Source organism: Oncorhynchus gorbuscha, linkage group LG07 (assembly GCF_021184085.1).
Source record: "Oncorhynchus gorbuscha isolate QuinsamMale2020 ecotype Even-year linkage group LG07, OgorEven_v1.0, whole genome shotgun sequence".
In the NCBI taxonomy this organism is placed as follows: Eukaryota; Metazoa; Chordata; class Actinopteri; order Salmoniformes; family Salmonidae; genus Oncorhynchus; species Oncorhynchus gorbuscha.
Window position 1 is genome coordinate 48124900 of NC_060179.1, and position 26937 is coordinate 48151836.

Below are 26937 nucleotides of genomic sequence, written 5' to 3' on the forward strand. Positions count from 1 at the left end.
GAGCTGTATACGGCCATAAGCAAACAGGAAAACGCTCATCTGGAGGCAGCGCTCCAGGTGGCAGGGGACTTTAACGCAGGTAAACTTAAACCCGTTTTACCTCATTTCTACCTGCATGTTAAATGTGCAACTAGAGGGAAAAAAAACTCTAGACCACCTTTACTCCACACACAGAGAAGCATACAAAGCTCTCCATCACCCTCCATTTGGCAAATCTGACCATAATTCTATCTTCCTGATTCCTACTTACACAAAAAAACAAAATCAGGAAACACTAGTGACTCGGTCAATAAGAAAGTGGTCAGATGAAGCAGATGCTAAGCTACAGGACTATTTTGCTAGCCGTTGCTGACCCCATGCTTACATCTTTATCACAAATAAGACACCTTGCTTTCCCTGGTGCCAATTCCATATAATAGTCCCACACTGGTGCTCTGCTTTCCTCTGCCATCTGTAAAACACACACACAGCTCTGAAGTGACAATGATACTGAAGAGTCTGCGTAGGAGACAAATACTCTCAACTGTTTGAATAAAAATAGAGTTTAAGTTACCTGTGATGAATGTTGAAAACAAAAACTGTAATTTCTATATGCAGGAAATCCTATTTTAATAATGGACATGGTAAGAATTGACTACCAAAGTGCGAGTCATAATTCCCATGACACCTTCTAGCAAAATCTGAAAAGCAGTTCATTCATTTATTCCATAGGATATTTTTAGATTCACTTAAAATAAGGTCTGTTTTGTGTAGGCTTACACCACCGTGCCAATTTTATAACTGTGTAGATATCCATAGGAAAATGTCACTCTAATCAATATTGGCTAAATATAAGCAAAGATCTTTTTTTTTTTGTAGAGTGGATTTATGAAAATATGTTGACAAACGTGACCTTATCCTAGTGAGATTTACACGGGTATCAAAACGCCGAGGCGGTTTAAGCCTGCACCCTAACCTGCACGAAACACAGACCTTATTTGAAGTAGATCAAGACATTCTCTATGGACGACATGAACGGTAAAATAACAAAGGAACCCCTTTCAAGTTCAGCCGCAAGTTATTACAGGAATTATAACGCGTCGACCATTTCTCTCTAAACCATATACCTTTGACTATTACGAGCCTGCTGCTGCCTACCACCCCTCAGTCAGACTGCTCTATCAAATATCAAATCATAGACTTACCTATAATAAAAACAGAAATACGAGCCTTAGGTCAAATCCGGAAACTATCTCCTCGAAAACAAAACGTTTATTCCGTTCCGTATTTTATCTAACGGGTGGCATATCCATGAGTCTAAATATTCCTGTTACATTGCACAACCTTCAATGTTATGTCATAATTACGTAAAATTCTGGCAAATTAGTTTGCAAAGAGGCAGGCGGCCCAAACTGTTGCATATGCCCTGACTCTGCGTGCAATGAACGCAAGAGAAGTGACACAATTTCACCAGGTTAATATTGCCTGCTAACCTGGATTTCTTTTAGCTAAATATGCAGGTTTAATATTTACTTGTGTATTGATTTTAAGAAAGGCATTGATGGTTATGGTTAAGTACACATTGGAGCAACGACAGTCGTTGATTGATTGTTTTTATCAGATAAGTTTAATGCTGGCTAGCAACTTACCTTGGCTTACTGCATTCGCGTAACAAGCAGGCTCCTCGTGAGGCAGGTGGTTGGACTAGTTAACTTTAAGGTTGCAAGATTGGATCCCCCGAGCTGACAAGGTAAAAAGCTGTCGTTCTGCCTCGTTCCTAGGCCGTCATTGAAAATAAGAATGTGTTCTTAACTGACTTGCCAAGTCAAATAAAGGTGTCCCCAAAAACAATCGGCACCCAAAAATACCGATTTCCGATTTTTATGAAAACTTGAAATCGGCCCTATTAATCGGCCATTCCGATTTAATCGGTCGACCTCTAGTACATACATACCCCAACCAGAAGCCATGGATTACAGGCAATATCCGCAATGAGCTGAAGGGTAGGGTAGAGTTGCCGCTTAAAGAGCAGGACTCACCTGGAAGCTTGTAAGAAATCTCGCTATGCCCTACGAAGGACCAAGCAGGCAAAGCATCAATACAGGACTAAGTTTGAATCGTACTACACTGGCTCCGAAGCTCGTTGGATGTGGCAGTGCTTGCAAACTATTACAGACTACAAAGGGAAGCACAGCCGCGAGCTGACCAGTGACACGAGCCTACCAGACGAACTAAATGACTTTTATGCTCACTTCAAGTAACATGCAAGTAACACTGAAACATGCATGAGAGCATCAGCTATTCCGGATGACTGTGTGATCACGTTCTCCGTAGCCAATGTAAGACCTTTAAACATGCCAACATCCACGAGGCCGCAGGGCCAGACAGATTACCAGGACGTGTCCTCCAAGCCTGCACTGACCAAGTGGAAGTGTCTTCACTGTCATTTTCTGTAACACCAACAGGTTTCAAGCAGACCACCACAGGCCCAAGAACACTATGGTAATCTGCCTAAATGACTACCGACCCACGTCTGTAGCCGTGAAACGCTTTGAAAGGCTGTTCATGGCTCACAACACCATTATACCAGAAACCCTAGACCCACTCCAATTTGCATACTGCCCCAACAGATCCACAGATGATGCAATCTCTTTTGCACTCCACACTGCCCCTTCCCATCTGGACAAAAGGAACACCTATGTGAGTATGCTATTCATTGACTAAAGCTCAGCGTTCAACACCATAGGGCCCTCAAAGCTCATCACTAAGCTAAGGACCCTGGGACTAAACACCTCCCGCTGCAACTGGATCCTGGATATCCTGACAGGCCGCCCCCAGGTGGTAAGGGTAGGTAACAACACATCCGCCACACTGATCCTCAACACAAGGGCTCCTCAGGGGTGCGTGCTCAGTCCCCTCCTGTACTCCCTGGCCAGGCACGACTCCAACACCATCATCAAGTTTGCAGATGACACAACAGTGAGACAGCCTATAGGGAGGAGGTCAGAGACCTGGCCGTGGGTGCCAGGACAACAACCTGTCCCTCAACGTGATCAAGACTAAGGAGATGATTGTGGACTACAGGAAAAGGAGGACCGAGCACGCCCCCATTCTCATTGACAAGCTGTAGTGGAGCAGGTTGAGAGCTTTGTGTTCCTTGGTGTCAACATCACCAACAAACTATCATTGTCCAAACACACCAAGACAGTCGTGAAGACGGCACAACAAAACCTATTCCCCCTCAGGAGACTGAAAATATTCGGCATTGGTCCTCAGATCCTCAAAAGGTTCTACAGTTGCACCATTGAGAGCATCCTGACTGGTTGCATCACTGCCTGGTATGGCAACTGCTCGTCCTCCAACTGTAAGCCACTACAGAGGGTAGTGCGTACGGCCCAGTACATCACTGGGGCCAAGCTTCCTGCCATCCAGGACCTCTATACCAGGCGGTGTCAGAGGAAGGTCCTAAAAATTGTTCTCTGCTACTGCAAGGCAAGCGGTAACGGAGCGCCAAGTCTAGCTCCAAAAGGCTTCTTAACAGTTTCTACCCCCAAGCCATGACTCCTGAACAGATAATCAAAGGGCTAATCAAGTACATGTACCGTCAACAGTACAATTCTGATTTATTTTTTAAACTTTCCATAGCTATCGTTGACTTTTCTACAGAAATGTTTGGTGATCGACTAGGAATGCCTTAAAGATCTACCAGTCGATCGTGATCGAACAGTTGGTGTCCACCGAGCTACAATCAATTTGAGACACTTTAGGATGATTTGGACATGAACCGCGAACAATGCTAAAATTTGACATGCATCGGATGGTCGACAAAATGCTTTGTTTAGAGCTTAAGAGAGTGTGGCCATTTTAAAAAGCCACTTCCAGGATTTTAATCTTGGGTAGCCAACTGAACTACTAGAAGTAGAATCCAACAATACTCATCATGAATCGGTGAATAAAAATTGTCTATACTCTCTGTGTATATATGACTCTGGCTTAACTGTCTTACTATGTCTTGTCCATAGCTCTGGCAGAGGTACTGGGCTCCAAAGTTTGCCTGTCCCGGGACAAGTTCAACACCATGTGTTGTCTGGAGTCAGAGCGCATCCGCCAGCTCATCACCACCGACTGGAAGGCCGCACAGGTCCATGTGCTACCCATGATGCAACTGAACTTCAAAGTGGGTCCTGTAGTGATTTTTACAGTTCCTATACAGTACCAGTGAAAAGTTCTGACACACCTACTCATTCAATTTGGGGCGACAGGTAGCCTAGTGGTTAGAGCGTTGGGCCAGTAACTGAAAGATTGCTAGATCGAATCCCGAGCTGTCAAGTTAAAAATCTGTTGTTCTGCCCCTGAACAAGGCATTTAACCCACTGTTCCTAGGCCGTCATCGTAAATAAAAATGTGTTCTTAACTGACTTGCCTAGTTAAATAAAGGTTAATTAAAATGTAAAAAATGTCAAGTAAAAATTCAAAACTATGAAATAACACATGGAATCATGTAGTAACCAAAAAAGTATTTAACAACTCAAAATATGTGTTGTATTTGAGGTTCTTCAAAGTAGCCAACCTTTGCCTTGATAGAAGCTTTGCACACTCTTGGCATTCTCTCAACCAGCTTCACCTGGAATGCTTTCCCAACAGTGTTGAAGGAATTCCCACATATGCTGAGCACTTGTTGGCAGCTTTTCCTTTACTCTGCGGTTCAACTCATCCCAAACCATCTCAATTGGGTTGAGGTCTGATTGTGGAGGCCAGGTCATCTGATGCAACACTCCATCACTCTCCTTCTTGGTCAAATAGCCCCTACACAGCCTGGAGGTGTGATGGGTCATTGGCCTGTTGAAAAACAATTGATAGTCCCACTAAGCGCAAACCAGATGGGATGGCGTATCGCTGCAGAATGCTGTTTTAGCCGTGCTAGTTAACCTCTCTGGCATATGTGGGATATGTGCGTCCCACCTGGCCAACATCCAGTGAAAATGCAGAGCACCAAATTCAAATAAATTACTATAAAAATTTAACTTTGAAATCACACATTCAATATACCAAATTAAAGCTACACTTGTTGTGAACCCAGCCAGATTTCAAAAATGCTTTACGGCGAAAGCAAACGATGCTATTATCTGAGCATAGCTCCCCAGTATACAAAGAGAGAAAAGCATATTTCAACCCTGCAGACGCGACACAAAACGCAGAAATAAAAATATAATTCATGCCGTACCTTTGACGAGCTTCTTCTGTTGGCACTCCAATATGTCCCATAAACATCACATATGGTTCTTTTGTTCGATTAATTCCGTCGATATATATCCAAAATGTAAATTTATTTGGCGCGTTTGATCCAGAAAAACACTGGTTCCAACTTGCACAATGTGACTACAAAATATCTCAGAAGTTACCTGTAAGCATTGTCCAAACATTTCAAACTACTTTTGTAATAAAACTTTAGGTATTTTTTTACGTAAATAATCGATAAAATTGAAGACCGGATAAACATTGTTCAATACAGGAAGAAAACAAAGTGTAGGGAGCATTTCTGGTCATGCGCCGCTATCTAAAAGTACACTTCAAGTTACCCTCATTCTGGATGGCCGTACTTCTTCATTACACAAAGGAAAAACCTCAACCAATTTCTAAAGACTGTTGACATCCAGTGGAAGCGATGGGAACTGCAAGCCCCAAGATTCCAAGTGAAAACCCATTGAAAAGAGAGTGACCTCAAAAAAAAAATCCTGGATGGTTTGTCCTCAGGGTTTCACCTGCCAAATAAGTTCTGTTATACTCACAGACATCATTCAAACAGTTTTAGAAACTTCATTGTCTTTTCTATCCAAATCTACTAATAATATGCATATCCTGGCTTCTGAGCCAGAGTAGCAGGCCGTTTACTTTGGACGCGGTTTTCATCCGGACATGAAAATACTGCCCCCTATCCCAAAGAAGTTAAGTGTGCCTTGAATATTATAAATAAATATATATTAAAAATAAATTGAATATTAAAAATAAATCACAGTGTGGGGAGGCTTTGCTGGTGACACTATCACACCTCCTCCATGCTTCACGGTGGGAACCACACATGCGGAGATCATCCATTCATCGACTCTGCGTCTCACAAAGACATGTTGGTTGGAACCAATAATCTCAAATTTGGACTCCAGACCAGAGGACAGATTTTCCACCTGTCTAATGTCCATTGCTCGTGTTTCTTGACCCAAGAAAGTCTCTTCTTATTGGTGTCCTTTTAATAGTGGTTTCTTTTGCAGCAATTTTACCATGAAAGCCTGATTCACGCAGTCTCCTCTGAACAGATGTATCTGTTACTTGAACTCTGAAGCATCTATTTGGGCTGCGATTTCTGAGGCTGGTAACTAATGAACTTATCCTCTGCTGCAGAGGATAACTCTGGGTCTTCCATTCCTGTGGCGGTCCTCATGAGAGCCAGTTTCATCATAGCGTTTGATGGTTTGTGCAACTGCACTTGAAGAAACTTTTTCCGTTTTCTGTTTTGACTGACCTTCATGTTTTAAAGTAATGATGGACTGTCATTTCTCTTTACTTATTTGAGCTGTGCTTCCCATAATATGGATTTGGTCTTTTACCAACAGGGCTAGCTTCTGTATACCATCCCTACCTTGTCACAACACAGCTGATTGTGTTGACTCAAACAATTTAAGAAGGAAAGAACTTCCACAAATTAACTTTTAAGAAGACACCTATTAATTGAAATGCATTACAGGTGACTACCTCATGAAGCTGGTTGAAAGAATGCCAAGAGTGTGCAAAGTTGCCATCAAGGCAAAGTGTGGCTACTTTGAAGAATCTCAAATGTAAAATATATATATATATACTTTTTTGGTTACTACATGATTCCATATGTGTGGTTTTATAATTTGTCTTCACTATTATTCTACAATGTAAAAATAAAGAAAAACCCCTGAATGAGTAGGGTGTCCAAACTTTTGACTGGTACTGTATGTCAAAAGTGCTTAAAGGTAGAGTTAGTAAGACAACATTCTCCTACAAAGCAGGGCAGCAACCTCACAGAAATGCAACAAAATTCAAACTGCCACAGTTGTCTCTTCCCAGTGTTGACATTTCAAGGGAGGGCATACATTGTAAAAGACAATAGTGGAAGTCTTGACAGATTTTAATTATGTTGTTGTTTGTAATCAGGTAATCACGCTGCTGTGTATATTGCTGAGTCTACCTTTAAACAACAACCACTTTTGTGCTGTAGCAAAAGAACACGATACAGTTAAAAACGAGTCCAGCTTTGCGTATATACAGTGGGGCAAAAACGTATTTAGTCAGCCACCAATTGTGCAAGTTCTCCCACTTAAAAAGATGAGAGGCCTGTAATTTTAATCATAGGTACACTTCAACTATGACAGACAAAATGAGAAAAAGAATCCAGAAAATCACATTGTAGGACTTTGTTATGAATTTATTTGCAAATTATGGTGGAAAATAAGTATTTGGTCACCTACAAACAAGCAAGATTTCTGGCTCTCACAGACCTGTACCTTCTTCTTTAAGAGGCTCCTCTGTCCTCCACTCGTTACCTGTATTAATGGCACCTGTTTGAACTTGTTATCAGTATAAAAGACACCTGTCCACAACCTCAAACAGTCACATGCCAAACTCCACTATGGCCAAGACCAAAGAGCTGTCAAAGGACACCAGAAACAAAATTGTAGACCTGGACCATTTTCTTTTGAGATTCCTCCACATTTTTATACAATAATGAGAAATGACGAGACAGAGGATGTTGATATTGACAAATGTAATGTTTTACTGCTTTAGACACATTCAAAATGCTGTACAAGTTGTAAAATATAATTCATTTGAATTGCTTCTATATTCTCTTAGAGCAGAAATCTACACTACACACTTCTTGTGTAGCGTTTTCACTTTGAACGAAAACAAGGGGGTTGAGCCGACTTGGGCTGGCCTTCTGGGTAAGGTGCGTCTTTGCGCTAGTCCCGCTTACTCTAATGACCCTGCTGTCCTGGAGCTGGAGAGGAAGTAAAAGTCACTTGCAACCTAATGTTACAGCTGCCAGAAACAAACAGAGAAGACGAAGTCAACAAGCGTCATTCTTGGATTTGAGTCAATTCGACCCCAAAATGTTTTTAAAAAGCGAGAAAAAGACTGCCCATGACCAATCCAGAAACCAGATAAACATTGGAATTAATTTTGAAAGGTGGAAGAGTGACACCGAAATGGCAACCGTTGTCATGGATTATTCATGTTAGGTAAGTGTTGGGTTGCGTATTTAGCCTGCTAGCTATGTTAGCTGCTAAGCTTAGTGTGTTCAATTTTCAATCCAGCTATCATCTTTTGTATTCGGATTGTTTTGTACTCAAAGGAATCTAATGATAGCATCATGTAGCTACACTGCATAAACTCCACAATATGCCCAATGCCTTTATTTCACCTAGCTAACATTAGCTTGCTAAATCTAGATATTCAGATTGTTGGCATGATAGTGTTTAGTTTGTAGATGATCACGCTAGGTGGTCGACAGCATTTTTGGTCCAGGACCACCCCAAAAAATTCCTCTTGCTGTACAGTTATTTGTGGCATCTAGTTCATTTGTGAGCGATTGGGTGTTTGAAGTTCCAGAGCTGACGACTCTTCAGAATGAGAATATGGTCAAATTGACTGATTTATATTGTTGATATTGTTAATGGTATAACAGTTCATGATAACTACTGATTAAGTTAATTCAAGAGTTTCTCTATATTTAACCCTTTATGGTGTCCCTCATCGATTAATTTGCATAGGATAACCAAGTTAATCAATCATATCTAATCTTGCCAAAAGTCACAACAATTGCCATTATATTACCTTCTCTCTCAGGTGAGACCATGGGCAGTATATGAACTACTGCTAACCGTATTACCATAGCTAACAATTTTGGTTGATTATCAACAAAATAATTATTGAATCACAAAGCATAACATAACATGCATACTGCATTCTTTACCTCTTTCAGTGTTGGGCTGAAAATGCTTTTGACCACCTAGCTAGCTATCATTATCACCTACAAACTAAACACTATCATGTCAACAATCTGCACATCTAGCTTTAGCTAGCTAACGTTGCCTAGTTGAAATAAAAGCATTGGGCATCTTGTTGGATGTAGCTACTGGACATGATGGTATCGTTAGATTCCTTTGAGTTCAATACATTACGAATACAGAATGTTATATTTTTCTTGCTTATTTTTCTCTTTGGGTCCAGTTAATTCAGATTCAAGAACTGAGAATGATGCTTCGTTGGCTTCATCTGCTCTGTTTGTTTCTGGCAGTTCTAACATTAGTTTGCAAGTGACTTTCACTTCCTCTCCAGCTCCGGGGCAACGGGTTATTCGAGTAGGCGGGATTAGCATAAAGACACACCTTGCCCAGAATGCCAACCCAAGGCAGTACAGGGCTCAACCCCCTTGTAATGGAAATGGAAATGGGGCGACATAGGGTCGCCCACAGCCTGCGGATTCCTGATTTTAAGTCTACTAAGAGAATATAGAAGCAATTCAAATGAATTATATTTGAGATTTTTTGAAATGTTAGCAAATTTATTACAAATTAAAGTTTTAATTATTTACATAATTATTCAGACCCCTTGCCACGAGACTCTAAATTGAGCTCAGGTGCATCGTGTATCCATTTATCATCCTTGAGATGTTTCTACAACTTGATTTGAGTCCACCTGTGGTAAATTCATTTGATTGGACATGATTTGGAAAGACAAAAGAGCAAAAAACCAAGCCATGAAGTCGAAAGGAATTGTCTGTAGACCTCCGAGACAGAATTGTGTCGAGGTACAGATCTGGGGAAGGGTACCAAAATTTGTGCAGCATTGAAGGTCCCCAAGAACTCAGTGCCCTCCATCATTTAATGGAAGAAGTTTGGAACCACCAAGACACTTCCTAGAGCTGGCCTCCCTGCCAAACTGAGCAACTAAGAAGGGCCTTGGTCAAGGAGGTGACCAATAACCCGATGGTCACTCTGACAGAGCTCCAGAGTTCCTCTGTGGAGATCCTTCCAGAAGGACAACCATCTCTGCAGCACTCCACCAATCAGGCCTTTAAGGTAGAGGGGCCAGACAGAAGCCACTCCTCAGTAACAGACACATGGGTAACACATCAGTAACAGCTTGCTTGGAGTTTGCCAAAAGGAACCTAAAGTATTCTCAGACCTTGAGAAACAAGATTCTCTGGTCTGATGAAACCAAGATTTTAACTCTTTAGCTTGAATGCCAAGCATCACGTCTGGAGGAAATCTGGCACCATCCCTACTGTGAAGCATGGTGGTGGCAGCATCAGGGACTGGAAGACGAGTCAGGATCGAGGGAAAGATGAACGGAGCAAAGTATAGAGAGATCCTTGATGAAAACCTGCTCCAGAGCGCTCAGGATCTCAGACTGGGACGAAGGTTCACCTTCCAACCAGATAATGACCCTAAGCACACAGCCAAGACAACGCAGGAGTGGCTTCGGGACAAGTCTCTGAATGTCCTTGAGTTGCCCAGCCAGACCCCGGACTTGAACCCAATCGAATATCCCTGAAGTGACCTGAAAATAGCTGTGCAGCGCCGTTCCCCATCCAACCTGATAGAGCTTGAGAGGATCTGTTGAGAAGAATGGGAGAAACTCCCGAAATACAGGTGTTCCAAGCTTGCAGCGTCATACCCAAGAAGACTCAAAGCTGTAATCGCTGCCAAAGGTGTTTCAACAAAGTACTGAGTAAATGGTCTGAATAGTTACATAAATGTAATATTTCAGTTGTTTATTTTATTTTTGTGATCATTTCTAAAAAAAAAACTATTTTTGCTTTGTCATTATGGGTTATTGTGTGTAGATATTCTAAAATATATTATATATATATATTTATATATTCATATATAAATAAAACAAGGCTGGAACGTAACAAAATGTGGAAAAGTCAAGGGGTCTGAATACCTTCCGAATGCACTGTATGCCAATTTGGTTTGAGGGGGCTGATTAGGTGGCTATGATGGAATGGGGCCCCGTTGGGAGTTTAGCCATTTACACCGGGGCAAACACCCGTACTTGCCTTGTTAAATAAAATAAAATACTCTCATGATAAGTGCCATGGGATTTTATAATGACCACAGAGGTTCAGGACACATCCTGTCCAAAAGACGGCACCTTCTACGCAGGGCAATGTCCCCTTCACTGCCCTGGGATCTCCTCAGAGGGAAGAATGTCCCCTACTGGCAATCTAAACACTACTTCCAGCAGCATCTGGTTTCCCATCCAGAGACCGACCAGGACAGACCCTGTTTAGCTTCAGAGGCAAGCCAGCAGTGGGATGCTGAGTACCTGCAGCATTATAGCACTAGGATTGCTTACCCCTGCACTAGTGGAAAGTTTGCACCTGATTATAATACAACATTTCAAAATGTAAAGGGTGGAGCTAAATTGTCAAATACAAGACTCTGTCACATGTCGGTAATGCCGTTTTGGCTTTGGTTTTCATTCCTCTCAGAAAATAACAGGCTCAAACTATCTGTTCACTCCTCACACTTACTAAACCAAAGTACGTACTCCCATGTCCTTTTTTCCTTTCCAGAACCTGCAGGCTCATCTGAGTAGGTTCTCGAGGCAATACGACCAGCTGGTGGCCTTCAAGCCCACGGGCTGGACCTTCAGTCAGAGGGTGGAGGCTGTGGAAGATATCAAGCCTATGGTCCATGGCAACATCAGCATCTATGGTACAGCCCAGTATCTATAGCAGGTTTGCTCAGATGTGGCTCTCGAGGCCCAGAGCACTGCTGGTTTTGGTTCTAGGCATGAAATTTAAAGCATGCTAACTAGGAGACATTGACTCACATTAGCCATGTCATGCCTACTACTTACTAAAATGAATCATACTACATACTATTTAGAATGTACTGTTTTAGTAAAAATGCATACAGTTAGCAACAAATATCAACATACTAGGCTCACCCATTATGTGAATGCGTCATCTTATGCTCAATTGTGCTGTTTCCATCCATCCGTTAATGTTGGTGTAGCGTCCCCTGAGCTAATTATCAACAGGTCAATCTCACTCAGTCTGAACAATCTTCCTCGATGGCTCGCAGCGAATTATACTTCATGAAAAGCCGGAATGAGTATGACATCCGAGCATTTAAAGGGATAGTGCGAGATTCTGGCAATTAATTAATGAACATTTTTATGTCTGCGTCCAGTATGAAGGAAGTTTAGAGAGAGTTTCATGAGCCAATGACTGGAAGTCTACCGGTACAGCTAGCTAGCATTTGCTCACAAAACGACATCTAACTTCCGTCAAACTGCAGAGACATATAAATGGTATCAATGAGTTCATCTGACTCTGGGTAAGTATAATTACCAGACTCTCGCATTATCCCTTTAAAGCATACATGTTACATACTATTTAGAACGCAAGTAAGATTATTTGTTTTTGTGTTTTGTTCGAAAATGCCAGGTTAGAACATTTGTGGCTAGTTTTACAAAACCTATGTGTGGATTGCTGTCTCTACTGGCCCATAGACTACTTTCAACATAAGGAAACAATGATATACATTTCTAATTTTGCTGAAGAATGCCTTTCACCAGAAACTGAGGAAACCATGTGTGTGCACATGAAATGATCAAGCAGGACTGCGGAACTCAAGGTCCTGAGTTGTGCACCCCTGTCTATGGTATAGGACTCTACCTACAGCACTGCTCTGTATGATAATGATGACATGGTAATTTAGCAGACTCTTTTATCCAAGGCAGCTTACAGTTTAGAAATTAAATAAATCTAGGGTTGTATGGGGCCCATGGGGAATTAAAACCATGGTGTTGACGTCACCATACTCTAACTACTCAGCTATCTGGAACCTGATTCACAACCTGGCTCAGATATTTTCTTTTCCCATTGTCCTTTTCAGCACCGTTCCAGCAAATATGGTGGATATGTGGTGGATGCATAACCAGGCTGGTCTTTGGCTAATCTTTTCACACATCCATACTAGGGATTAACACTGGAAACCGGGATCCCAAGATTTTCCTAGCAAGCTCCTTCCTGAGAGAAAAATGACGGGATCTCAGGAACAATAATATACTATTTCTATGCAAAAATACAAACATGCATGTGCAAACTATCTGACTTCATTCACACATTAGACCAGTGATCACAACGCTCACTAATAGAAAACGTCACTTGCGTAGCTTATGAATTTCATTGTGTTTTGACTATCATGAAACTTGAGGCGGCAGGTAGCCTAGTTGTTAGAGCGTTGGGCCAGTAACTGAAAGGTTGTAAGATCGAATCCCTGAGCTGACAAGGTCAAAAGGCAGAATGAGGCGCAGCATCAAATATGTTCCCTGTGGCTCCTATCCCATTTACATTACAAATGCAAACTATATGCGCGTTTGTATTTGCATAACACGAAATGTGTGTTAATGACAGGGCAACAATGCGCATTGTGTTCGGAATGTAATCACATTTGCCTGACCACCTCCGGAGGTGGATGGGCTCGCATTGTGTTCCAATCTCTGCTCTGTGTAAATGCAACCAGGCCAGCTGACCACATAAAAATATTCCTGTGTTATTTCAGCTCTGCTTCAGTGATCCACCTGTTCAACAAGTCCCTCATCACTGGATGTGTCCCTCAGCTCAAACTGGTGACACCAGTATATAAAAAAATGGATCTGGCCCTGACAACCTCCAGAACTACAGGCCTATTTCTAACCTGCCCTTCCTGACTAAGCTCCTTGAACGTGCTGTTCCTAGTCAACTTTAAAACCATCTGGCCACTCACAACCTACATTAGCCCTTCCAGTTGGGTTTCAAGGCTGGACACAGCATCGAAACTGCCCTGGAAAGGGTCTCCAATGACCTCCTCATGAATGCTGACTAGGGCTGCCAGCATCTTCATACTGCTCGACCTCAGTGCAGCATTCGACACTGCACTCCTTGTCAGCTGCCTGCAGGACATCAAAGCGTAGATGCAGTTGAGTTTCCTGCAATTTAGCTACAAAAAAGAAAGAGGCGGTCCTAATTGGCATCCGCACAATCATAAACAACATTAGCAGCTACAGCTGTCAAAGGTCTCGTTTGACATCAAGAGTGTCACCAAAGTCAAATGTTTCCATCGACTGAACATTGCCAGCTATCACAACCTGCAGCTGAGTGACTCATCCATGCCTTTATTTCATCCCGTCTGGATTATTGTAATGCCCTTTTTGTTGGCGCATCTGCCAAGTGTCTAAACAGGCTACAATATGTCCAGAACTGTGCTGCTGGTGGTGGGTGCCGGGACACAATGCAGATAGCCTGGTTAGCCAATGTGCGGGAGCATTGGTCGGTCTGCCCAATTGAAATAGTATGTACATGATTGTATAGTTAAAGGGACTATGCATATATGATAAACGGAGAGTAGCAGCAGCGTAAAAGAGGGGTTGGTGGGGCACACAATGCAAATAATCCAGTTAGCCATTTGATTACCTGTTCAGGAGTCTTATGGCTTGGGGGTAAAAACTATTGAGAAGCCTCTTTGTCCTAGACTTGGCACTCCGGTACCACTTGCCATGAGGTAGTAGAGAGAGCAGTCTATGACTGGGGTGGCTGGGGTCTTTGACAATTTTTAGGGCCTTCCTCTGACACCGCCAGTGATGTACTGGGCCGTACGCACTCCTCTGTAGTGCCTTGCGGTCGGAGGTCGAGTAATTGCCGTACCAGGCAGTGATGCAACCATGCTCTCGATGTTGCAGCTGTAGAGCCTTTTGAGGATCTCAGGACCCATGCCAAATCTTTTTAGTTTCCTGAGGGGGAATAGGCTTTGTTGTGCCCTCTTCACAACCCGCTGGGTGTGTTTTGACCATTCTAGTTTGTTGTTGATGTGGACACCAAGGAACTTGAAGCTCTCAACCTGCTCCACTACAGCCCCGTCGATGAGAACGGGCGCATGCTCGGTCCTCCTTTTCCTGTAGTCTACAATTTAAATAAAATAATAATAATATTTCACCTTTATTTAAACAGGTAGGCTAGTTGAGAACAAGTTCTCATTTGCAACTGCGACCTGGCCAAGATAAAGCATAGCAGTGTGAACAGACAACACAGAGTTAAACATGGAGTAAACAAGAAACAAGTCAATAACATAGTAGAAAAAAGAATCTATATACATTGTGTGCAAAAGGCATTACAATTTAGCAGATTAACACGAGTGATAAATGATCAGATGAACATGTGCAGGTAGAGATACTGGTGTGCAAAAGAGCAGAAAAGTAAATAAAATAAAAATAGTATGGGGATGAGGTAGGTAAATTGGGTGGTATATATACCGATGGACTATGTATAGCTGAAGCAATCTGTTAGCTGCTCAGATAGCAGATGTTTGAAGTTGGTGAGGGAGATAAAAGTCTCCAACTTTAGCGATTTTTTTGTTGTTGTTTTTTTGCAATTCGTTCCAGTCGCAGGCAGCATAGAACTGGAAGGAAAGGCGGCAATCATCTCTTTAGTCTTGGTTACGTTGAGGGACAGGTTGTTATTCCCGGCCAGGTCTCTGACCTCCCTTTAGGCTGTCTCATCATTGTTGGTGATCAGGCCTACCACTGTTGTGTCGTCTGCATACTTAATGATGGTGTTGGAGTCGTGCCTGGCCATGCAGTCGAGGGTGAACAGGGAGTACAGGAGGGGACTGAGCATGCACCCCTGGGGAGCTCCAGTGTTGATGATCAGCGTGGCAGATGTGTTGCTACCTACCCTCACCACCTGGGGGCGGCCCATCAGGAAGTCCAGGATCCAGTTGCAGAGGGAGGTGTTTAGTCCCAGGATCCTTAGCTTAGTGATGAGCTTTGCGGGTACTATAGTGTTGAACGCTGAGCTGTCAATGAATAGCATTCTCACATAGGTGTTCCTTTTATCCAGGTGGGAAAGGGCAGTGTGGAGTGCAATAGAGATTGCATCTGCTTCATCTGACCAAGTCACTAGTGCTCCCTGCTTTATTTTTTGCTTGTAAGCGGGAATCAGGAGGATAGCGTTGTGGTCGGATTTTCCAAATGGAGGGCGAAGGAGAACTTTGTACACGTCTCTGTGTGTGGAGTACAGGTGATCTAGAATGTTTTCCCTCTGGTTTCACCTTTGTTGATAGAAATTTGGTTGGACTGATTTAAGTTTCCCTGCATCAAAGTCTCCGGCCACTAGGAGCGCCACCTCTAGGTGAGTGGTTTCCTGTTTGCTTATTTCCTTATACAGCTGACTGAGTGTGGTCTTAGTGCCAACATCTGTCTGTGGTGGTAAATAAACAGCCACTAAAAGTATAGCTGAAAACTCTCTAGGCAAGTAGTGTGGCCTGCAATTTATTTATACTTCAGGTCAGCAAAATCTAGAGACTTCCTTAGATTTCGTGCACAGCTGTTGTTTACAAATATGTACAGACCGCCCCCCCCTCGTTTTACCGGAGTGTGCTCCTCTATCTTGCCGGTGCAGCATATTTCCCGCTAGCTGAATATCCACGTCGTCATTCAGCCACGATTCCGTGATACGTAGGGTATTACAGTTGATGTCCCGTTGGTTGGATATTCGTGATCGTACTTCGTCTAATTTATTGTCCAATGATTGCACGTTGGCGAGTAGTATTGACGGTAACGGCATCTTTCCCACTCGCCTTCTCCGGGTCCTCACAAGGCATCCGGCTCTTTGTCCTCTGTACCTGCGTTGCTTCCTCTTGCAAATAACGCGGATGTCGGCCCTGTCGGGTGTTTGGAGAATGTCCTTTGCGTCCTACTTGTTGTAGAAAAATATTTTGTCTAATCTGAGGTGAGTGATCGCTGTCCTGATATCAGGAAGCTCTTTTTTTGCCTTAAGATACGGTTGCAGAAACATTATGTACAAAATAAGTTACAAATAATGCGGGGGGAAAAAACACATAATAGCACAATTGGTTTGGCGCCCGTAAATCTGCTGCCATTTCTTCCAGCGCCATTTTAATAAGTGCTTTAGAAATTAAATGTATTATTATTTAATGCAAAAAGAACAAGGGCAGAGAATAGCAGACCAACATGGAATTATGTAAGAGGACGAGTGCTTTTAGTGGAAAAAAATCTGTACTTTAATCTGTGCTGTTTGTGACGTTTTTAGATTGTATCGTTGTTTATTCCTTTGAGCCAGATCTAGACCTCTTTTCAAAGGCAGTATCAAGAATATAAAATATCAAAAGAAAGGCAGTGCCTCTCGGATAAGCTCACAGAGAGGTAGATAGATCTGGATTCTTTGTTTAGTACAGATCTTCTGTGTAAAAAGTGTCTCACAAGGAAAGGCAAAAATGCACCTAATGACGCACTTAGCTGCTCCACGAGGGGTCTGAGGCAGTCGAGAAATAACAAGGGTTTTATGTGCAACTTTAGTAACAATGATTTTGACAAAAACAGCCCAGAGATTTAACATTGCTCATATGAAGGGCCTATTGATTAACTTAGCCTTAAGATGCTTTTGGGAAACCAGGCCCTGGTGCGTAATTTTGCAAGAGAACTGTGAGAGATAGGCTAGAGATCTCAAGCCTAAGTTAAATGCTTATGCATATCAACTCATCGGTTATTAGCTAAATATTAGGCCTAATACGGCAGTGAATTTACTACCTGTGCTATGCAACACAGTAAACAAATCTCTGCCCGTCTCCAGTTTACCAATGTCAAGTGGCTACACATTGTCACGCGCACTGATATAAAATTAAGAATCAGCATTTAACCACCTGCTTTACTAAAATCTATCAACGGCTGATCATTATTAGGACAATATCATTTCTATTTTATTGGTTTCATCTTCATCACTATTGCACTATAAAAGACTCTTCACGCATCAATTATTTTCATATTATCCTGTAGGCTACAGGCAACGTTATTTCTCATGTTTTTGTTTGTATTTTTTAAAACCGTACACCTACATATAAGCTTGGCCTACTGCAGAGGAAGACAACTACGACAGCAGCTCCGCAAACAATGGTAGTCATAGGCTCAGCAGGTGCACAAAGAGGGACTTGAAGGAGACACTAAGAAACCTTGTGGAAACTCTGGCATACCTGGTGTTCTTGGGCACCAGGACTATGGTGGTCTGCTTGAAACATGTTGGTATTACAGACTCAAATCAGGGATAGGTTGAAGATGTCAGTGAAGACACTTGAAAGTTAGTCAGCGCATGCTCGGAGTACACGTCCTGGTAATCCGTCTGGCCCTGCGACCTTGTGAATGGGGCTCCCGAGTGGCGCAGCGGTCTTTGATCACACAGTCGTCCGGAACAGCTGGTGCTCTCATGAATGCTTCAGTGTTGCTTGCCTCGAAGCAAGCATAGAAGTAATTTAGCTCGTCTGGTAGGCTCGTGTCACTGGGCAGCTCGCAGCTGTGCTTCCCTTTTTATAGCATGTAATGGAGAAAATTATGGACATTATTGTCTAGCTATAATTCTGAACGCATCCAAAATTGAGTCATTTAAACCCATTGGCCAGATTCCTCACTGCTCTCTTTATTTTGATAGGGTGCCCCCTGGAGATCGGGGGCTCCATGATAGCATATGAACACATCATAAACCATGGCAAAATATGTAAGATTGCAGGAACTTAGCTTTGAATTTGCAACAATGTTAGATGGGTTGATAGGCCCCCTTATCAGGCCCAATGGGTGGGGGGTGTTGGTCTATTTTGCTGCTCCTGTTTCTGACTTCTCTGTCTCTCTCTTACTCTAGGCATCCCCTACAGTGAGCACAGCAGCTACCTGGAGCTGAGGCGTTTTGTCCAGTGGCTGCGGCCCCTCAAGATTATCCCCACAGTCAACGTGGGCAGCTGGGCTAGCCGGAAGGCCATGGAGAGGTGCTTCAGCGAGTGGCTAACAGAGGCTTAAGAGGCTAATAATGTTAAAGGAATCTAAAACAGGACACTTCAGTGTTCATACACAGTGAAAACAGTATATGACACAATACTTGAGTGTTAGCTAATTGGTTTATTTGGATCCCCATTAGCTTTTGCCAAAGCAGCGGCTATTCTTCCTGCGGTCCACACTAAAACACAAATAACAAAACACTGATACACTAGAACAGTTATACAAATTTAAAATACACCGATATACAAACAATACAACTAAAGAATGTTTGTTACAATGTCTGTGTGTGCCATGAGATGTTGTTTTTAATCAATTATTTTTAAGGCAATTTTTCTGTTTGTTTGGGTAATTGGAGATGGGAGTTCCATGCAATCTTGGCTCTGTATAATACTATGCATTGCCGTGAATTTGTTTTAGCCTTGGGGACTGTAAAGTGACCCCTGGTGGCATTTTTTGTGGGGTATGTATGGGTGTCTGAGCTGTATGTTATTTGATTATGCAGGCAATCTGGGATTTTCATTCCTCATAAAAACTAGAAGAGAAGCAGTTAATCTCTTGTCATCCAGGAAACACTGGCATGCATGTTGTTGATGTTCGTTAGGTATGTGCAGTTAAGGGTAAGGCGTGCTGCTCTGTTTTGCTGCACTTGACCATATTACCAAACAGTAATCACGAAGTTCCTGAACAACTAGTATAGTAGAAAAATGCAGAACATATTTTTGTAAACAGACATGCATCTTCACAAATTTGTCAAGATTACTTTGCCCATGATAACTGAACATACAATGTTTTACCTAGTTTAGCTCCCTCAACTTTCTTATGCACAACTCCAGTTGAGATTTATCTCTTAGACAATGTTTTGAACCAAATACAATGATTTTAGTTTTAGATGTATTTAAGACCAGTTTATTATTAATCACCCATTCTGATACTAATATGTCCTTATTTAGAATTTCAGTCAGCTCACTGGCTTTGGGTGCTGACATAGAGTGTGGAATCATCTACCAACATAGTAATTCTAGCTTCGTGTAAGACCAGTGGCAAATCATTTGTAAAAATAGAGAAGAGTAACGGCCCAAGGCAACTGCCCTGAGGGACACCACACTGTACATCTCTGTTATATTGGATAAACAACTCTCCAGGTGATGTAAAGCCATAGCAAGTGAGTTTTTTTTCAATAACAATGCATGATCAATAACATCAAAGGCTGCACTGAAATCTAACAATATAGCTCCAACTATCATCTTATCCATTTATTTTAACCAATCATCAGTAATCTGAGTCAGTGCAGTTCAAGTTGAATGCCCTTCTCCAAATGCATGCTGAAAGTCAGTAGTTAAAGATATAGCAAATACCATTCTCAATAGTTTCACATCAAGGTTGATTATCATTATTGATGGATAACAATACATTTTACAGCTCTCCCACACTAACTTGACCCTTATTATTAAAATATGATTCACTGTTCAATGTTGTCATTTAACTTCTGAGTTTATCAACTTTACTCGTGAAATAGTAATTGAAATGATTGGCAATATCGAAAGGTTTTGTTATAAGTGACCCATCAACTTCAATGAACTATGAAGTCTATAAATAAAAATGATATTTAACTGGGCTCATATCTCACTTACTAGCAAAGATTATGAACGAAATGTGCAAACGTGTCTACATGCAGCTCTCACTTTGATCTCAAAACAAGCACATCTACTCATGACCGTTCATGCTGTAAACTCAGTTCAAAGTGAATGGCACAGATTCATGTATGTGACTCGTTTCAGGAAACTCTGCTTATGTCGTGTTGTGAATGAGCCAAGTCAGTATGACCTGGTGACTTCCAGACAGATATGTGGTAACACTGAAACAAGGAAGATGAAGCAGAAGGGCAGGAAGAGGCCTCAAACACAGGTAGCTGGGGAGCAGCAAATCCAGACAAAGGCAGAGAGGAAATGACGGTCAGAGGTTCATCTTACATTGCGACATCCCGTCAGATCTTGGCCCTGGGATGGAGTTGGAAGAGTTGCTTGATGGCACGTGGGCCATGAAGCAGATGACACCATGGATTTTTGTCACCTATGAAAGAACCAATGTGGTACCTGACTCTAGACATCCTGTGTAAAGGAGCAAATTTGTGTTAATAAACACAAAAGGAGCACTGGATATCTATTGTTAGTCCTTACTCAGACGAAGTGTCGAACCACGGCATTTCAGCTAAAAAATTAATTTCAAGAAATTAGTCTTAGCTGAAACCCTATACCCGGGACTTAGTGAGTGTGATTCACCCGTGAGGGTGAGGTCCGGTCAACTAGAAAGGGAGTACCAGCTGCTAGCAGGAGTGTCTGAGACTATGCCACACTTATAAAAACAGTATAACCCGACTTGCGGCGACGATATGGCGATGAGCAGCAGCTAACTAAAGAGGCTGTGTAGCTCCACTTGAATGAGAAGGTGTGTCCAAACATTTGACTTTTTATGTCTTCACTAATATTCTACAATTTAGACACATTTGCACACATATGGAATCATGTAGTAACCAAAAAAGTGTTAAAACAAATCTAAAAAATATATACAATGGGGCAAAAAAGTATTTAGTCAGCCACCAATTGTGCAAGTTCTCCCACTTAAAAAGATGAGAGAGGCCTGTAATTTTCATCATAGGTACACTTCAGCTATGACAGACAAAATGGCAGAAAGAACATCCAGAAAATCACATTGTAGGATTTTTAATTAATTTATTTGCAAATTATGGTGGAAAATAAGTATTTGGTCAATAACAAAAGTTTATCTCAATACTTTGTTATATACCCTTTGTTGGCAATGACAGAGATCAAATGTTTTCTGTAAGTTATCAATGAACCTACCAGGTACAACCCCAAATCCGTTAACTTCTTTGGGATAGGGGGCAGTATTTTTCACGTCCGGATTTTCACATCCGGATGAAAAGCGTGTCCAAAGTAAATGGCCTGCTGCCCAGGATATGCATATTATTAGTATATTTGGATAGAAAACACTGAAGTTTCTAAAACTGTTTGAATGATGCCTGTGAGTATAACAGAACTTATTTGGCAGGCAAAACTCCGAGGACAAACCATCCAGGATTATTTATTTTTTAGGTCACTCTCTTTTCATTGTGATTCTAGAATTCTTTAGAAATTGGTTGAGATTTTTCCTTTGTGTAATAAAGATGTACGGCCATCCAGAACGAGGGTAACTTGAAGTGTACTGTTAGATAGAAGCGCGTGACCAGAAATGCTCGCTACACGTTGTTATCATCCTGTATTGAACGCTGTTTAAATGTTTGGACAATACTTACAGGTAACTTTTGAGATATTTTGTAGTCACATTGCGCCAGTTGGAACCGGTGTTTTTCTGGATCAAACGCACCCAATAAATTGACATTTTGGATATATATCGACGGAATTAATCGAACAAAAGGACCATTTGTGATGTTTATGGGACATATTGGAGTGCCAACAAAAGAAGCTTGTCAAAGGTAAGGCATGAATTATATTTCTGCGTTTTGTGTTGCGCCTGCAGGGTTGAAATATACTTTTCTGTCTTTGTTTACCGGGGTGCTATTATCAGACAATAGCATTGTTTGCTTTTTGGTATATTGAATGTGTGATTTCATCAGTTTAATTTTTATAGTAATTTATTTGAATTTAGTGCTCTGCATTTTCACTGGATGTTGGCCAGATGGGATGCTACCGTCCCACATATCCCAGAGAGGTTTTAACAAGGGCACCCTCATAGATATCACCCTAACTAACTTGCCCTCCAAATACACCTCTGCTGTTTTCAATCAAGAGCTCAGCGATCACTGATCAAACGACCACACCTCATCACTGTCAAACGCTCCCTAAAACTCTTCTGCGAGCAGGCCTTTCTAATCGACCTGGCTGTGGTATCCTGGAATGATAATGACCTCATCCCGTCAGTAGAGGATGCTTGGTTATTCTTTAGAAGTGCCTTTCTCACCATCTTAAATAAGCATGCTCCATTCAAAAAAATAGAACTAGGAATAGATATAGTCCTTGGTTCACTCCGGAACGGTCTGCCCTTGACTAGCACAAAAACATACTGTGGCGTTCTGCATTAGCACCGAATAGCCCCTATGATATGCAACTTTTCAGGGAAGTTAGGAAATATACACAGGCAGTTAGGAAAGCTAAGGCTAGCTTTTTCAAACAGAAATGTGCATCCTGTAGTACAAACTCAAAAAAGACTAAAGTCCATGGAGAGTAAGAGCACCTCCTCCCAGCTGCCAACTTCTCTGAGGCCAGGAAACACTGTTACCACCGATAAATCCACTATAATTGAGAATTTCAACAAGCATTTCTCTACGGCTAGCCATGCTTTTCACCTGGCTACCGCTACACCGGTCAACTGCCCGGCACCCTCCACAGCAACCTGCCCAAGCCCCCACCATTTCTCCTTCACCCAAATCCAGATAGCTGATGCTCTAAAAGAGCTGCAAAATCTGGACCCTTACAAATCAGCCGGGCTAGACAATCTGGACCCTCTCTTTCTAAAATTATCTGCTGAAATTGTTGCAACCCCTATTACTAGCCTGTTCAACCTCTTTTTCGGATCGTCTGAGATTCCCAAAGATTGGAAAGCTGCCGTGGTCATCCCCCTCTTCAAAGGGGGGGAAACTCTTGACCCAAACTGCTACAAACCTATATCTATCCTACCCTGCCTTTCTAAGGTCTTCGAAAGCATAGTTAACAAACAGATTACCGACCATTTCGAATCCCACCATACTTTCTCCGCTATGCAATCTGGTTCCAGAGCTGGTCGTGGGTGCACCTCAGCCATGCTCAAGGTCCTAAACGATATCTTAACCGCAATCGATAAGAAACAATACTGTGCAGCCGTAGTCATTGACCTGGCCAAGGCTTTCGACTCTGTCAATCACCACATCCTCATCGGCAGACTCGGCAGCCTTAGTTTCTCAAATGATTGCCTCGCCTGGTTCACCAACAACTTCTCTGATAGAGTTCAGTGTGTCAAATCGGAGAGTCTGTTGTCCGGGCCTCTGGCAGTCTCTATGGGGGTGCCACAGGGTTCAATTCTTGGACCGACTCTCTTCTCTGTATCATCAATGATGTCGCTCTTGCTGCTGGTGAGTCACTGATCCACCTCTACGCAGAAGACACCATTCTGTATACTTCTGGCCCTTCTTTGGACACTGTGTTAACAACCCTCCAGGCGAGCTTCAATGCCACACAACTCTCCTTCCGTGGCCTCTAATTGCTCTTAAATACAAGTAAAACTAAATGCATGCTCTTCGACCGATCGCTGCCTGCACCTGCCCGCCTGTCCAACATCACTACTCTGGACGGCTCTGACTTAGAATATGTGGACAACTACAAATACCTAGGTTTCTGGTTAGACTGTAAACTCTACTTCCAGACTCACGTCAAACATATCCAATCCAAAATTAAATATAGAATTGGCTTCCTATTTCGCAACAAAGCATCCTTCACTCATGCTGCCAAACATACCCTTGTAAAACTGACCATCCTCCCAATCCTCGACTTCGGCGATGTCATTTACAAAATAGCCTCCAATACCCTACTCAATAAATTGGATGCAGTCTATCGCAGTGCCATCCATTTTGTCACCAAAGCCCCATATACTACCCACCACTGCGACCTGTACTCTCTCGTTGGCTGGCCCTCGCTTCATACTCGTCGCCAAACCCAATGGCTCCAGGTCATCTACAAGACCCTGCTAGGTAAAGTCCCCCCTTATCTCAGCTCACTGGTCACCATAGCAGCACCCATCTGTAGCACGCGCTCCAGCAAGTATATCTCTCTGGTCACCCCCAAAACCAATTCTTCCTTTGGCCGCTTCTCCTTCCACTTCTCTGCTCTAATCTCTAATCTTTGAAACTGGCAACACTTATCTCCCTCACTAGCTTTAAGCACCAGCTGTCAGAGCAGCTCACAGATTACTGCACCTGTACATAGCCCATCAATAATTTATCCCAAACAACTACCTCTTTCCCTACTTTATTTATTTTGCTCCTTTGCACCCCATTTTTTCTATTTCTACTTTGCACATTCTTCCACTGCAAATCTACCATTCCAGTGTTTTACTTTCTATATTGTATTTATTTTGCTCCTTTGCACCCCATTTTTTCTATTTCTACTTTGCACATTCTTCCACTGCAAATCTACCATTCCAATGTTTTACTTTCTATATTGTATTTATTTAGCTCATTTGCACCCCATTATTTCTACTTTGCACATTCTTCAACTGCAAATCTACCATTCCAGTGTTTTACTTTCTATATTGTATTTATTTATTTATTTAGCTCCTTTGCACCCCATTATTTTTATTTCTACTTTGCACATTCTTCCACTGCAAATCTACCATTCCAGTGTTTTACTTTCTATATTGTGTTTATTTATTTATTTAGCTCCTTTGCACCCCATTATTTCTACTTTGCACATTCTTCCACTGCAAATCTACCATTCCAGTGTTTTATTTGATATATTGTATTTACTTTGCCACCATGGCCTTTTTTTGCCTATACCTCCCTTATCTCACCTCATTTGCTCACATATATAGACTTATATAGACTTATTTTTCTACTGTATTATTGACTGTATGGTTGTTTTACTCCATGTGTAACTCTGTTGTTGTACGTGTCAAAATGCTTTGCTTTATCTTGGCCAGGTCACAATTGTAAATGAGAACTTGTTCTCAACTTGCCTACCTGGTTAAATAAAGGTGAAATAAAATAAATCAATAAAAAATAGGCGGTATCACAGGATTCCTACCCATCCAAGCAGTCCTTATCGATTCACTTACTCAACACGATAAGTGGTATCCCAGGATTTCTACCCATCCAAGCAGTCCTTATCCATTCACTTACTCAAAACGATAAGTGGTATCACAGGATTCCTACCCATCCAAGCAGTCCTTATCGATTCACTTACTCAACACGATAAGTGGTATTACAGGATTTCTACCCATCCAAGCAGTCCTTATCGATTCACTTACTCAACACGATAAGTGGTATTACAGGATTTCTACCCATCCAAGCAGTCCTTATCGATTCACCTACTCAACACGATAAGTGGTATTACAGGATTTCTACCCATCCAAGCAGTCCTTATCGATTCACTTACTCAACACGATAAGTGGTATTACAGGATTTCTTTTTCTATTATTTGACCATGCAGATGGACGGTTACCACTCCAAACTGGATCAAACAGAACAATCAACAGGGCAGACAGACAACCTGAATGAGACTGAACACCCACCCACTGAGACCCATCCCAGATGAGCATCTGAGCGAGCTGAATGAATTGAATGGCCCACTGACTCGGACTGATTGAATAAGATGAATGGGTTGCGTTTTGTGCACAAACTCAAGACAGGTCTAAACAAATAAGTCCAGCCAAACTGAATCAGACAACACAGTCAAAACTCAAACAGACTGAACAAACTGGTCAGATGAACCATCTGAACAAATGAGTGAATAACCTCACTCAACTGAGCCAGTCAAGACAGATGAAGCACACAACTCTCCCTCTGCAGTGGTCACACACCCATTACTATACATTATTCACATTTTCAACCCTCAAAGTTTCTTATTATACCCCCAATATTTTGCATGCATTTCATTTGAACTGAAAAGCTCCCAATATTTCTTTGGTTCGTCAATTTGGAGACCGACTTGGTGATCTACCGCTGAGACACGTTCCTGAAGCTAACCACACAAACTCTATACTATAGGCAAGAACTTTACCTTTGTTTGTGCTGTTCGTCCAAGAGGCCCATTCACAGCTGTAGATTTTCACCGTCTCTGGTCCCTTTTTGCCACTCCTGGCAAGCTCGTCATTTATCTTGTGGAAATATTCAGTCAATAATATTTCTGAAATACCAGAGCCTGTGAGTTCAAATAGACTTTATTACAAAGTAATATAAGCCGAGCTGGTTCATGAAGTAACTCCCTTTCCAGCCTTGGCGCACACTTTTTATACAGGTTTCATCCTTACGTCACACACATAGTAACTCCTCTTTATGTTCATGATTCATCCCCTCTGGCATTTAGCCACCATTATCTTTTTGCCTTGCACTCATTTTAG

General features: G+C 42.0%; 1 protein-coding gene across 1 annotated transcript in view; it reads left to right on the top strand.

The window, feature by feature from the left end:
* Positions 1–20449, top strand: part of dclre1a (DNA cross-link repair 1A (PSO2 homolog, S. cerevisiae)) — a 35537-nt gene extending 15088 nt beyond the window's left edge. Inside the window, exons 7-9 of the mRNA XM_046356515.1 lie at positions 4002–4156; positions 11582–11723; positions 18701–20449. Coding sequence (XP_046212471.1) covers positions 4002–4156; positions 11582–11723; positions 18701–18855 — 452 coding nt within the window. The 3' untranslated portion in view covers positions 18856–20449. The remainder of the gene's footprint in view (positions 1–4001; positions 4157–11581; positions 11724–18700) is intronic.
* Positions 20450–26937: the final 6488 nt, after the last annotated feature.